The 12837-nt window shown below is 49.9% G+C and overlaps 5 protein-coding genes across 5 annotated transcripts; 1 reads left to right on the forward strand and 4 right to left on the reverse strand.

Moving 5' to 3' along the window:
- On the reverse strand, nt 1–309 carry AtWU_04282 (eukaryotic translation initiation factor 3 subunit EifCa; the record flags this gene model as incomplete). Its single annotated transcript, XM_035499393.1, has 2 exons — nt 1–147; nt 184–309. The coding sequence occupies 2 exons, from the start codon at nt 307–309 to the stop codon at nt 1–3; spliced, it is 273 nt and encodes a 90-aa protein (XP_035355286.1).
- A 2005-nt stretch (nt 310–2314) lies between these two features.
- On the reverse strand, nt 2315–5061 carry AtWU_04283 (putative glutaminase; the record flags this gene model as incomplete). Its single annotated transcript, XM_035499394.1, has 5 exons — nt 2315–3043; nt 3096–3226; nt 3276–4281; nt 4336–4741; nt 4802–5061. 5 exons carry the CDS (start codon nt 5059–5061, stop codon nt 2315–2317), a joined length of 2532 nt encoding a protein of 843 aa, XP_035355287.1.
- A 2901-nt stretch (nt 5062–7962) lies between these two features.
- AtWU_04284 (uncharacterized protein) lies at nt 7963–9211 on the forward strand (the record flags this gene model as incomplete). The annotated part of the gene is made up of 3 exons (XM_035499395.1): nt 7963–8286; nt 8366–8518; nt 8573–9211. The coding sequence occupies 3 exons, from the start codon at nt 7963–7965 to the stop codon at nt 9209–9211; spliced, it is 1116 nt and encodes a 371-aa protein (XP_035355288.1).
- Nucleotides 9212–9553: 342 nt separating this feature from the next.
- Nucleotides 9554–11190, reverse strand: dbp8 (ATP-dependent RNA helicase DBP8; the record flags this gene model as incomplete). Its single annotated transcript, XM_035499396.1, has 2 exons — nt 9554–10613; nt 10682–11190. 2 exons carry the CDS (start codon nt 11188–11190, stop codon nt 9554–9556), a joined length of 1569 nt encoding a protein of 522 aa, XP_035355289.1.
- Nucleotides 11191–11963: 773 nt separating this feature from the next.
- On the reverse strand, nt 11964–12443 carry AtWU_04286 (ankyrin repeat-containing protein; the record flags this gene model as incomplete). The annotated part of the gene is made up of 1 exon (XM_035499397.1): nt 11964–12443. The coding sequence occupies one exon, from the start codon at nt 12441–12443 to the stop codon at nt 11964–11966; it is 480 nt and encodes a 159-aa protein (XP_035355290.1).
- Nucleotides 12444–12837: the final 394 nt, after the last annotated feature.

Consider the following 12837-nt stretch of genomic DNA (forward strand, 5'->3'; position numbering starts at 1 on the left):
TCAGGGCTTGCGATTGGCTGAAGACCCCCCAATTTCATCAATCTGCCCACCAATATCGCCATTTTGAGTTGCATTGCATTGCATTGCGTTGGCGTTGAAGGCCCATTCCTGGCCTTGGCCTATGGAGTCGTGCAGAAGCAGGCCTATCTGGGCAAGCGATTTTCAGCAGCGAACCAACCCCACAGAGACTCGTGCGCGCGACACGACCATCTTTCCGTTCTGGTCCAACGGCGGTGGCTGTCTGGGGAGCATGGCAGGAGGAAGGTGTGCGAGACGGTCCTCGCGCAGCTGCTTATCAAAGTGGTCCATTCTCATCGACGTCATTTTATTGATTTCCCTTGGGCACCAATCCACTATTGGTCGCACTCTCGGGCTCCTTGGGCTCTCGTTAATTATTAGCTAATATATTGTTCCAGGGGCTGTTCTCTTTCTCTCCACGTCCCCTCCGCACTGTACCACGGAAGTTCTCGCGAACCCTCCCGAATCTTTCGGCTGCTCTTCAACTACAGATTCGCGAAACCCTAGATGTCTCCATAATCCTGAAATAGAGCATTCAAACCCAGAATGGGGATTGCTGGCTGAACCATCACAATAAGCCACGTCCAAGCTTCTGCACCCCCAGCCTAACCCGCGATAGTAGGTACTGTATGGCTCTGCAACGCTTCACTACGACGTGATGAGGTACTCTAATGTACTATTCTGATTGGAATGTGCAGGATGACCTGAAACCTAGCCATCCACCAGCCGTTCTCTTCGGCCGGAGTGACTGGACTGGCTCGGATCCCCCCTCCATCCTACTTAGACCACCCACCTCACCACCCAACCGGGTGGCCGGACCACGCGCACACACCCTCTCTCTCATGCAGACTAACCCATTTACATACATCCGTACATCATCCATGCAACTGTGACACAAACCAGAAACTCAATATCAGCCTTGACGCCGCGGAGAGTCGTTCCTGACCCCTTCCTACTTGGGCAGTTCGACACTTTCCTGGTCCGTGGCTGGCTCGACCATGGCGCACGTACCGTATATCTGCAGCGGAGATCATTGTAGATCTGCAGATCATGTCCCAGTGGGCCGGTCTCTAATTTGTCCCAGCTACGGCTCTTTGCTACAATTGAAGTATTTAGCATGATTGTCCCAAACAGAATAATCCTCCACGGCATTTGGTAGATTTGGATTGGAGGGGAGGTAAAAAGAATCACACACAGGACTCGCTGTCGAGTCATGTCCATGGCTACTATTGTGCCACATATTGGTCTCAAAGTCAACCTCCTCTGGTGAATTCATGGTCACGGGCCCCCTTTGGCTGGTTGCCCATGTGACAGTTCCAGCTCAGACTGTTGGCCGCACTGTAACTTGACAGCCTCTACAGTACGATTCAGCTACACACAACACCACCACCACAATTATGATGTGCATGCTACCGTGTCGAACCACACGACAAGGCAATATCTTATGATATGACAGAACTCTATGCTAGCTAGTGGTCGCCTTCTTTATTCTATAGAGTGTCTGTGGATGCCCATGACTCGAGAACCTTGAATGTCCTCTGCCTGCAACTACTCTCGAATCCTACAATTAACACATTCACATCTCGTTTCATACAGTTAGAAAATGGATAACTCAAGTAGGCAGACAATCCACAGCTCAGCCTTTGTCGATCATGGTTAGGATACTACCTTCGCAACAGAGAACGAGCAGCTGAGCAGCTGAGCTTGTGTAAATGTAATAATATCGACACATATAGTAAGTTGTTGCTCAGCTGAGCCCATTCATTCAACTGACGCATTACTTACTGCCTTGATAATGAAAGTGCTACCTGTAGTCGCTGCCTAGGCCTAGTAATAACAGTTGCGCATATACCAGTCTATTCCAAATGAATTTAATTATTTTTCGTCGGAATTTGTAGATTCCGTGACTTTGTAGCCATGATTACAATGAAGTACTCAAGTACTAGTATACGGATCTGGGTTGCTTGCGATGGATTATTGTAATTCAATGATTCCTTAAGTTACCCCTTTGTCCATGTTGGAATATCAGAATCATAGATAGTCAGACTAATGAGTATAGTAGTACTTACTGCTACGAGTGTGATGAAGTGCGAGTCTCGACAATCTTACTAGTATATATATACATATATATAGTGCTGTGTTATGTATGGGATGCGGAACACTGTTTTCGATTTCTCTTCAACAAACGTAACCAGCAGTAGATATTCCTTTGGACAGGTGTTCTTAAGAAGACAAAACTACTCCAAGATGTTGCTGCAGATCAGACAAAAAGATTGCTATATATAGTTGTTCATGCTCAGAGTTCCAGACTCTCAGATCCATAGCCAAACCCATTGTCAGCAGACTCTTCCGGCTCAGACGATGCCTGGAACTGTTCGGCAGCCTTAGCTGCGGCCTTTTTCCAGTCCGCCAGCGTGCTGGTCGAGAATACGTGGTTCCCCTCGTCTAGATAGGCTAGCCCATCCATCGCCCGGCCCCCACAGGCGCGCTGAAGGGCCAGGAACGCGAAGTGGCCGCCGATTACCGGTCGAGCGTAGAAGTTCGGCCCAGGGAACTCGCCCTTGCCTTCCGTGTTGTGGAGATCGGTGAACGGAAGGTCGGTGACCGTTTCGTTGACCCATTTCGCGACGGATTCGAGAACCTCGCTGCGAACGTTCTCGCTGGCAACAGCCATGGAGAAGAACTCCCAGTCGGTCTTGGTATACAAGTGCCGGCTGTCGAGAGGGAGGCCATACTTCTGACGCACATTGTGGTACCAAATCGACTGTCTCTGGTAGATGTGCCGGGGCACGAAGCCCGTCTTGTGCGGGTGAGGAGGGTGGGGATGGAGGGGTCTCTGTTTGGAGCCAGACGTGGCGTGTGGAGAGATATCGGTGCCCTCCAGATGGAAGCACAACAGTGCATCGGCGTATAGATTGTAGATGGTGGTCCACGATCCGTACCAGTCGTAAGCGAGCTTCGCGTGTGTCTGGTCTCGAGACATGCCCAACTCCTCCCACTTGGCAATGTACCTATCTGCGATATCCTGCGACGGATGGTGAGAGATGCGCATTGCAGATCTGACTGCACAGACTCACCTTGTAGTATGAAGCGTCTTCATCATTGCCAACCACCTCAGCTAGCTTGCTCATGGCATTGATACCGACGATACCTTTGAGCGCCAAGTTCGTTTGAAGCGCAAGCCAGCCGGCGAAATCGTCCGTTGAAACTATCTGAGAGTCAGCAATTGCCATGAAGTCCTCTCAGGGGACACCTACGCTGATTCTCGGGCTCCAGCGAGAACTCCACCAAGTAGCCAGTCCACTGTTTCCAGAGACGGTAGCTGCGCTGGAGCCACCTCTCCGCCTCACGTTGGCCTTGTATACCACCACCCCATCTTCCATCCTGCTTATCAACACCTCCATGTGCCTGGAGATTCACAAGAGGAAAGCATCCAGGATGATCGTCCGAAGGTAGAGGGCTCTCGCCTTGTGTTGACCAAATGGATGACGCAGCAGAATCTTCCGAATAACGCAGCGAGTTCACAATGGCCAAACCCATGATGAGGATGTTACCGCACTCCTCCACTGGCATATACTCGTCGTTTCCATCGGGATGTCCAGTGGCATTCGGGAAGTGAGTTCCCAAGTCATGCATGGCGTACGTGTTTGGATATTGTCCACTCAACATGTGCTCGATCAACGGCTCCAAAAGGTAGGCCAGCCACCGCGGGTTAGTGTACAAGAAAAACGGGAATGCAGGGAAGATGACATCAATCGTCTGGAAGTTTCCGTTGGATGAGATCTCTTTCAGAAACAAGATCGGATTTTCAGGCGTTCCAGAGAAGGTAGTTGCCCCCATGACCTGTCGAGCAGAGAGTGCGACAATGTCAACATAGTCGTGTGCGCCCGACTGATAGGCATCCTTGGCTAACTGTTCCGAGTAGTTGGAGGCCAGCGCACTCGCCTGGGAGAAATCGTGGTAGTGGAAATTCAGGAGCGCGTCGACGCTAGGGAACCATGACTCCCACAGAGGTCGCATCAGAGTCAAACCACGTGCAGAGGCATATTGGACAACAGGGTCATGGATCAGGGCAATGCTAAAGGTTACGCTGGCGCTGGTCGGTCCAGCCTTCCGGTTTAGGACGAATGACTTGGAGAATGCAAAGACCGGCTCTCGGTCTCCAATGGCACGGAAGACCTCATCATTGACGTTATCCAGGACTCCCTGAGTCAAGAATGTTTTCCTTACGGCGGACGCCTCGCCAGACTGAAAGTGGACATCCTAGATGCTCGGGTCAGCAACGAGTACAGTGACACTACCGACAAGTTTACATACAGCGGGCGCGGTGAAGTGAAGAGTGCCCCATTCGGCGCGATCGCGGATTTCCGAAAACAGCAGCTCAGACTGTCTCTGGTATCGCCATCTCCGCAAAGCCGGTTTATTGTCTTTCGCATCGAACGCGTCATACTGCCAAGAGATATGACTTCGGGTGTCACCGCTCACCCAGCCTCCATTGATGTCCATATAAATATTCACGCTTACTTCACCGTGGACATGGACTGTGACATATGATGCAGGAATCGACTGCCGCAGAGTCGATGTAGGAGTAATGGGAGACAAGAAGGAGATGGTGATCTCCAGGGGATGGGAAGCAGAGGTGGAGGGATCAATGCGGTAGGTCAGATTGGTGGTAGATGCGTCGTAGTTGGCTCCAAGGTATGTCGGGAAATCAATTTGTGACCTAGCAGCATTTATTAGTTGGGACGGTCGTGGATGGTGATGATGCTGTGCGAGTGCCTACCCAGGCAGGGATTCGTGAGGCTTGCCCAACAATGGATACACGGTGCCTGTGCTAGGGACATGAGCCATCAGAGAGAGGCCCACCTCCTCGCCAGTGTAGAACATGGGCCATTTGGTCCAGGGTTCATCTCTGGCATTTCCAAACCAGGTGCTCAGATAGGGATTCCGCACGATCAGAGGGAGAACGGGCGGCGTCAAGGTGGATGCAATGCCGACGGTCGCCTGAAGGGCGGCTGTCAGCACCGCAAGGGATGGGCGCATTGCGGTTGAGTCGGCGCAGTCAACCGACGGGTAATGAATAAGAATGTCAAACAAAAGATAGGTGATGATGGATAGGATGGGGGGGAGCTATCCATCAAGCAGCAGTGATGGATGGAGGTGGAAGAGGAGCGGAGGTGGAGGTGTAAGGTCGGGGGATGCGTAAACAGCTGAACAGTAAGCACCTGATGATGCAATCACTCCATGACAGGGTAACGATCGACACGGTCGGAGCAGCGAACGAATTTGCACCGTCCGAGCCACTATCAGAACCCCGAAAGGATGACCCAAGAGGATATAAAAAGATTGGAGTAATTTGTACGACGCATGAGGACTCGATGGCAAAGACCGAGTCTCCGAGAGCCAAAATGCGGGGAAAGCTGGGGATTCCCGCATCGGGACGATAAGCTAATCTGCCAGGCACCACATATTTAAAAAGGATAATACGCTGTTATTGTATTTTCAGTGGCCAGCAGCTAGCTTAGGGAAGCTCTACATTAGTAGCCAGGGCATCCTTTCCCTTGGGAGCACCACCCAGCAGATAGAGATCTTGAACTTAACGCGTAGTTAGATACAATGATCCCTTCATATTGTTACTTACACGATGTGCACACACGAGATATTGCTACATATACTGTTCATATAGGAAAACCCCTTGATTCAACTCATGATCTTTATGCTATAAAAATTTGGCTAGAACAAAAGGAAACCAGGCTTGTATTGAAGTCACGTCCGCTAATTATAGTGTGCTATATATACTAGTGAGTTTTATTGAAAGCTTTAAGGATATAAAACCATCGCTAGTTAGTTTCAATACAACCACAATCTCTGAAAATTTCACGGGTTCAAATTAGTAAGTATATGTTTGATACTTCCACTAACCTTCTATGATGATGAACGGTAACCTCTTGATAATATGGTTAGGAGTGGGAAGTATCTCAAGATCCTAAAAGGTATAGCATGTTGGGACATCTTCTATCTTAAAGCAGCGCTTAGCTTACTGCATACAATTGAAGTTCTCATTGAAGATGTATAATACTAAATATTACATCTGTACAAAGAGACATGAAATGTTGGAGAAGCGCTAGGAGCGCTTCTTAGTAGCCACGCCAACTGTATTTATGAGCTGTTGCATGAAATATCGCCTAAATATTTCTGCTACCAAGAAGAGTCTTCCATGCTTCCTGGGACTATCGAAACTTTTATGTAAATCTGGCCTTCATGAATAGGAGAATTATGGAAACCGGACGTTGAAAGTTAGAACCCGCTCCCGTTGTCTTACTGAATTGCAATATTCTATGATGATCTTACACCTGGCTGCTAATTATGTTCCATCTAAATAGGATAAGATAATGGAACGCTACAGTTGCACCACCACCATCAGTATAATTTGTATCACTGATAGATTGAACCCATTCACATGTGCTGAATCGAGGGTGCATATTACCAACCAATCAACGACTGTCGTGTACTGCATTTCTGTCCCACTCTAGTTATACCCGTCCCAGAATGGTAAAAGGCTAGCCTTATCTAGATATGCTACCCCGCAAATACATGCCACTAACCAAATACGGTAATCAATACATTTGACTTAAGTTGTGCTTGAAGACGAACACGGGGTTCTAGAGATCGTATAAAGATATTGTGCAGGACAAGACAGATTTTAGTCTAGCTTCTATAATGAATGCTGTTGACTGGATCTGGGCAGAGTTCAGTCGTGCTGTCATACCCAGTTTCGATCGTGACGGCTGCCAAATATGTCTCCGCCGGGGCAATGATGTATTCCTAACAATGCGCGACATCTTTTCGCAGTATTACTGATCATTTGACAACCAATTGGCTACTGCGCTTAAGATACAACTATCTTCGACTATATAAAATATTAATTTTTGGCAACACAAACATTTGCTTCCCTCGCGTGCGCGTCATAGCTTTGATTAGACCAACGCCAGCATGGTCCCTGGCCACGAGGTTTACTGATATTCATGTCAAAGGCTGGAGCTCTCTGACTCTAAAATATGGCTCTGCCAATTATCGCTTATAATTTACCTGTGGGACTTGATAAGTAGAAAAGAAGCAGACATGTCGTACAAGGCTAAAGCAACAATTATCCCTCAGCATGTTAGTTGAAACCTGAGGCCGACAACAAGCATTCTACCGATGGGTCATAATAAAGCCCGCTGCTATTGCTGAAGAGAGAAAGAGAGCCAAAGATGGAGTCCAGCGCAGTAGCCAGTCATTTGCACAGCTTCAGGAATGTGGATGCTGCTATCTGCTTGCATCTTTGCTAGATCGCGATGAAGTGGAACCCGAGAATGACAGAAACACCTGGATTGCACGTGTAGACAGATTAAACACCAGTTCCCCAATTATGAAACTACCGACCGGCAATCATCCAGTGTAGAGTGTTACTATTTCCTCTTCCACGGAGAAACCACAACGCCGTAAATAAAAGTGGATGTTGAAAAGCGGCCGACGCGTGGAAGGGAAGAAGAAAGACACGCTATGAGGCTGGACGTTGCTTAGTTTCACCGCAAAGGGGAACCACCGAACCCTCGACGCGGATGACCACGCGCCTCTGTCTTTCCACCCCCATCTTTCTCCCCAACTCGCTGCCATTGAGTCTTCTGACCCAGACCGTGACTTTGCCTTTCTCCCTTGCTTCCTCCCTCTTAACCTTTCGGACCCAATTGCACCAGCTCGTGATCCTCCACTCCGGAAGACGTGTGTGCGCGTGTGTGGGCATCGTGATTTAGTACTACTACTACTTACTAGTACTACTTTACTACTAGACCCTCTCACCCTAAACTTCCCCCCCCCAACACACTCTTTTACTTTACCTACACCACGACACCACCCTTCTTCTTTGAAGCTCCTTTTCTACGGAGCATATCACACCCTCCAATGCACTCTACCATGTCCGCATCACACCCCAGCCCCGTCAAAGACGGTCGGCGAGTGCTCGGGGAGAAGCACGCCAACGCGTGCCTGTCACCCGCCCACCATCGGCACGCTTCTGTCTCGCCCCTCAAACAACAACGCTCTCTCCTTGAGACCTCCTCCTCTCCTAAGAAGCTCCTTCCTTCGCCTCTCTTTGCGGGCCAGAAACGTTCTATCGACCAGGTGGACAGCACCAGCGAACCCCAGATCAGCCATGCCAGCGCGCAGCCCCAGTCGCGGCCAGAAGCATCTCCGAACGTGCAGCATGACGTTCAGCAGGACTCTCAGGTATGTACCACCATGATTCCACACACCCTACCAAAAATGCGTCAAATTGCCCATTGACTCTAACAATAAGCCAATTCAGCCACACGCGACGCCAGAGACACCAACACAGCTTCTAGAATCACAACAACACCAGCCACAAGAAGATACCCACTCCGACCAAACAACAACACCGACAACAACCACACCCCTCATCCCCGAAGATCCAGCAACGCGCAAGCGCTTCATCCAAGAGGTACGTACCTCGCACCTCCATTCCCACTGACAAAGAGTACTAAACATTCTCCAGAAAGCAACCCTCCTCCGCACGCGCCTCCAAACTGCCATGCGTCACATCCAAGACCCCCAACTCGACCGCCGTCTCTCCGACCTTGAAGCTCACAGTCGCAAATACCCTCGTCTATCTCTTCCCCAAGAACAGCGAATTAACATCACTACGCCGACTTCTTCCACATCCTCGTCCTCCCAGAACCAAAACCAGACCACCCCGCGCCCTTACCAACCTACCACACACCTCCCGCTGCACGAAACCGAGACCCAGAACGCGTCCGGCCTCTCCTCCCCACCCCTATCCACCGGAACGATCGCAACACAGAAGGAACAAGAACAAGATACACAAACACCCACCCAAAGAGCAGAAGATGACGATAATGACGACGATCCCATGAGAACACCCACCCAGAAATCAACAACTCACCACAATCATACCCACCGGAGAACAAACACCCTCGGCTCCCCAATGCAGTTGAGTAGTCCTCCGGCGACGGTGTCGAGGTGCAGAAGTACAGAAATTGGCAAGGATATGGACATGGGAGAAGACGAGGAGCCGCAGGAAAGACAACGCCGGTTATCGCAAAAGGGAGATGCCGTGGATGGGTTGTTGAAGTTGATGGGGACGGGGGAGGGTGCTGGAACTGGGGTCGCGTGAGTGTAGGTGTTTTGAATTTTGCATTGAAATTTGGCTTATAGATGGTATTGGAGTCGGAGTTGGGATTCGTTGGACAAAATTGGATTTGGAGTGGAGTTTTGTTTACTCATGTCATTTATTTTGGAGAAGCGTGTATTAGTATGGGGTGGTGCATGTATGCGCCGGTGAAAGACATACACATAGATAGACAGACGTTACATACGTGACTGTACTCTGCACCAGCAATGGTTTCTCGAGGAAAGTCAATGATATGATACCAACAATGAAATGCAAATCAATTCTACATGCCATTGCTAAATAAACGACATTATATACATGGTAGTCAGGTGAAAACAGACACAACTACCGCACCTTCTTCAACTTATTCCTCTTCCTCCCCAAAACATCTCTCCCCTCCTCAATCTCGCCATTCGCCTCTCTCTTGGCCTCCCCAACCTCCTTCAACACACCCGTCCTAACAACCCTACCCTCAACACTAACCCCCTCCTCACTCCACTCCTCCATCTGCCTACCAACCCTCTCCTCAATCGCCAACACAAGACTCACATCCCTCTGCCCCACCAACGTCACCGACTCACCCTTCCTCCCTGCACGCGCCGTTCTACCCACCCGATGCACATAATCATCCGGATTCCTCGGCACATCGAAATTGACCACCAACTCCACAGACGGAATATCCAAACCACGAGACGCCACATCCGTCGCGACGAGCAACCTCGCCGCGGACGCTCGAAACCTCGCCAAGTTCGCATTCCGCTCCGACTGCGGCAGCAGACTATGCAGAGAAGTAACCCGGTGAGACAGTCTGCGGAGCATACGCTCCAGCAAGTCCGCAGTCTTGGTGTGGTTGCAGAAGATAATGGCTGGTTTGGAAGCGTTGGCTTCCGTGGAGAGGAGGACGTGAAGGAAGGCTTCGCGGTGGGTCATGGGGACTTTGAGGTAGGTTTGTTTGAGGGTGGGGGGGATGGAGGCGTTGTTTTCGGTGGAGATTTCCGTCACGAAGATGGGCGGTTTGGAGGCCGGGCGGGGCATGGATTTCAGAGCGCGTACTTCGGGGGTTAGGGTTGCTGTGAAGAGGAGGGTTTGGCGCTCGCTGGAGGGTGGGAGGGCCGATAGGCAGGTTTCGACGTCGGGGAGCATGCTGCCGTGTCCTGGGGAGAGGAGTCGGTCGGCTTCGTCGAGAACGACCATGCGGACGCGCTTCAGGCCGCGGATGGTGTCTGAGCCGGAGGTGTTGATGTGGTCGGCGAGACGGCCGGGCGTGGCGATCACGACGTGTGGGCGTTGCGCGAGCGCGAGGGCTTGGGGGCGCATGTCGGTGCCGCCGGTGATGAGGAGAGGTTTCATGCTTTGGGGGGCGGAGATGGCTTTGATTTGTTCGTAGATTTGGAGGGCGAGTTCACTAAGGTATGTAGGGTTAGCAATGGTGATTGATGGGTGATTGGGGGTGGGGGTGGAGGTTTGGCTAACCGAGTTGGAGTGAGGACAAGGCCGAAAATACCGAATGGATCCTCCGCCCATTTCTGCAGCATGGGGACTGAGAAGGCTATGGTCTTACCGGAACCAGTCCGGCTTCCACCAATGCAGTCCCGGCCGCTCAGGATCTCGGGGATACAAGCTTTCTGAATAGCGGTTGGTTTGCGAACGGCCATGGTGGTTAGAGAACCGATCAACCACGGTGCCACTTTTAGAGAGGCGAAGGAGTTCTGCGCTTCGTTGAGACCAATCTCCAGCGCATCTTTGATCAAAACGGGCTCGTCTTTATCCGATGTGGCGGGCTTCTTCTCTTCATCTGCGCCCTTCTTCTTGATACGGGAGAGAGTGGGGAGCGGCGCCGGGGCAACGTAGGAGTCGGTGGAAGACTCCGAGAGACGTCTTCTCTTGGGGGCGCGGGATTGCAGATCGGTCTGCTCGACCTCCGAGTCGGAGGATTCGTGGGAATCGTCCATAACGGGCTCTGAGGAGCTGGAGGACGACATGATTTGGGGTGGAAACTGGATGAAGATCTGATGCGCTTCGATTTTCTTCTAAATTTCGCGGCAGAAAAAGAAGTCCGCGCGGAGCGGTGAGGGACTTGCACTAACTTTATGGGGGATAGACTGCGTCGGAGATCGGGCCAATCAGAATGTCTGAACTACGTGAGTGAAATCTAGTCTTTTTCTGGATATAGTAATAGTTAAGATCATATTATTCAATTATTCATAAGTAAATATCTTATATTGTACAATTCAAGAAAAAATAACATCAAAGTTAAATATAATATAACTAAATATCCTTTGGAATGCTGAGCTTGGGCGGGCCCTCATCACTGACTTTTACTGCTGGTCGGAACTCAAGCATCAACCTATGAGAAAGCGGGTGAAGTCACTGGTACTCAATAAGAGAGATGAAGAATGGCATGATGCTGAAAGATGTCCATCTGTGATTAGATGCGCCATCGCTGCCTCAGCTCTCCCTCCGCGGCCTCTGCCCGAACAAAACCTACCTGGTCATCGGCCTCGACATTGACGCCCTCTTTCCTTCGAAGGATATATTAGATAAATCCAGAGAATTAAAAGGGAAAAATCTATAATAGTATCACTATGACTGTGTCTATCCTGGACTCTTCATAAAAATCTCACCATCCTTCCCAGAAATCTACATACTCTTCATCCAATCACGGGTTGACAGAATACGTTTCGTACTACTATGTGAGAGCCTATACATAAAATGCTCTCATTTACCTACTTAGATATCTACCTTTTTGATCATTTCATGATTCCAAACTCTCTTTCTTTCTCTCTTTCTCCAGGAGTTCATCCACATTGTAGGTCACCAACCATTCGCCGGCTGGCTCATGCTCTGGTAGTTTGATGTCTGGATTGTGCCTGTTTATGCCGCTGGCGAACAGCACCCGAGCATAGAGGGGGTCAAACACGAAAGTTGTTTCGCCGGTAACCCTGTTCTTTACTTTTGCCGTGGCTTCAATCTCGTCAATGGCGATGTACTCGTTTGGTTGCGGTACAGAGGCCCTCTCAATTTGTAGCTTAATATGCTGGGCTGTTTCGGGGTCAAATCGGGTATCGATGAAGTATAAGGAGTTGGGACCGGCTGCAGCCACGTAGGGAGTATCTGGTGCCACAACTTGGCCACCCCACTCGGTGTCAATCACTACCGGGATGTAACTACTATTCCGGTATTCCTCTTGGAAGGTTGGAGAGCCCTCGCATGGTCGGAACGGGTTTAGAAGCATGGTGATGAGTAGCAGTGGGAAGAGCATTATAAGGATCAGAGTAAAAATGAGGAGAAGAGAAAGTAGGCTATATCTAATGCTAACTTCGTAGGTCTGTGTGCAGATTTTATATCATGCTTCTGTCAGTAGCGTGGGAGTTCTGGTTTATGGCAGGGAGGATCATAGGTCCCTGCGCATAAAATACTTAAATTACTAAATTCGGTTACCAAAGCTACATCAGAAACAATTGGTCACTGCATTATTATGACAATGCTACCGTTACAGCCTCGGCGATGCCGGAATGAGGGGTTGGTTATCAAATGTGACTGCCTATGTTGGCTTGTGCTTGTGGTGCTGATTGCTTAAAGGGACTAGCAGTTCGACCTATCCTATAGGGCGAAGAGATATAAATTTA

Source organism: Aspergillus tubingensis (assembly GCF_013340325.1).
Source record: "Aspergillus tubingensis WU-2223L DNA, scaffold_6, whole genome shotgun sequence".
Lineage (NCBI taxonomy): Eukaryota > Fungi > Ascomycota > Eurotiomycetes > Eurotiales > Aspergillaceae > Aspergillus > Aspergillus tubingensis.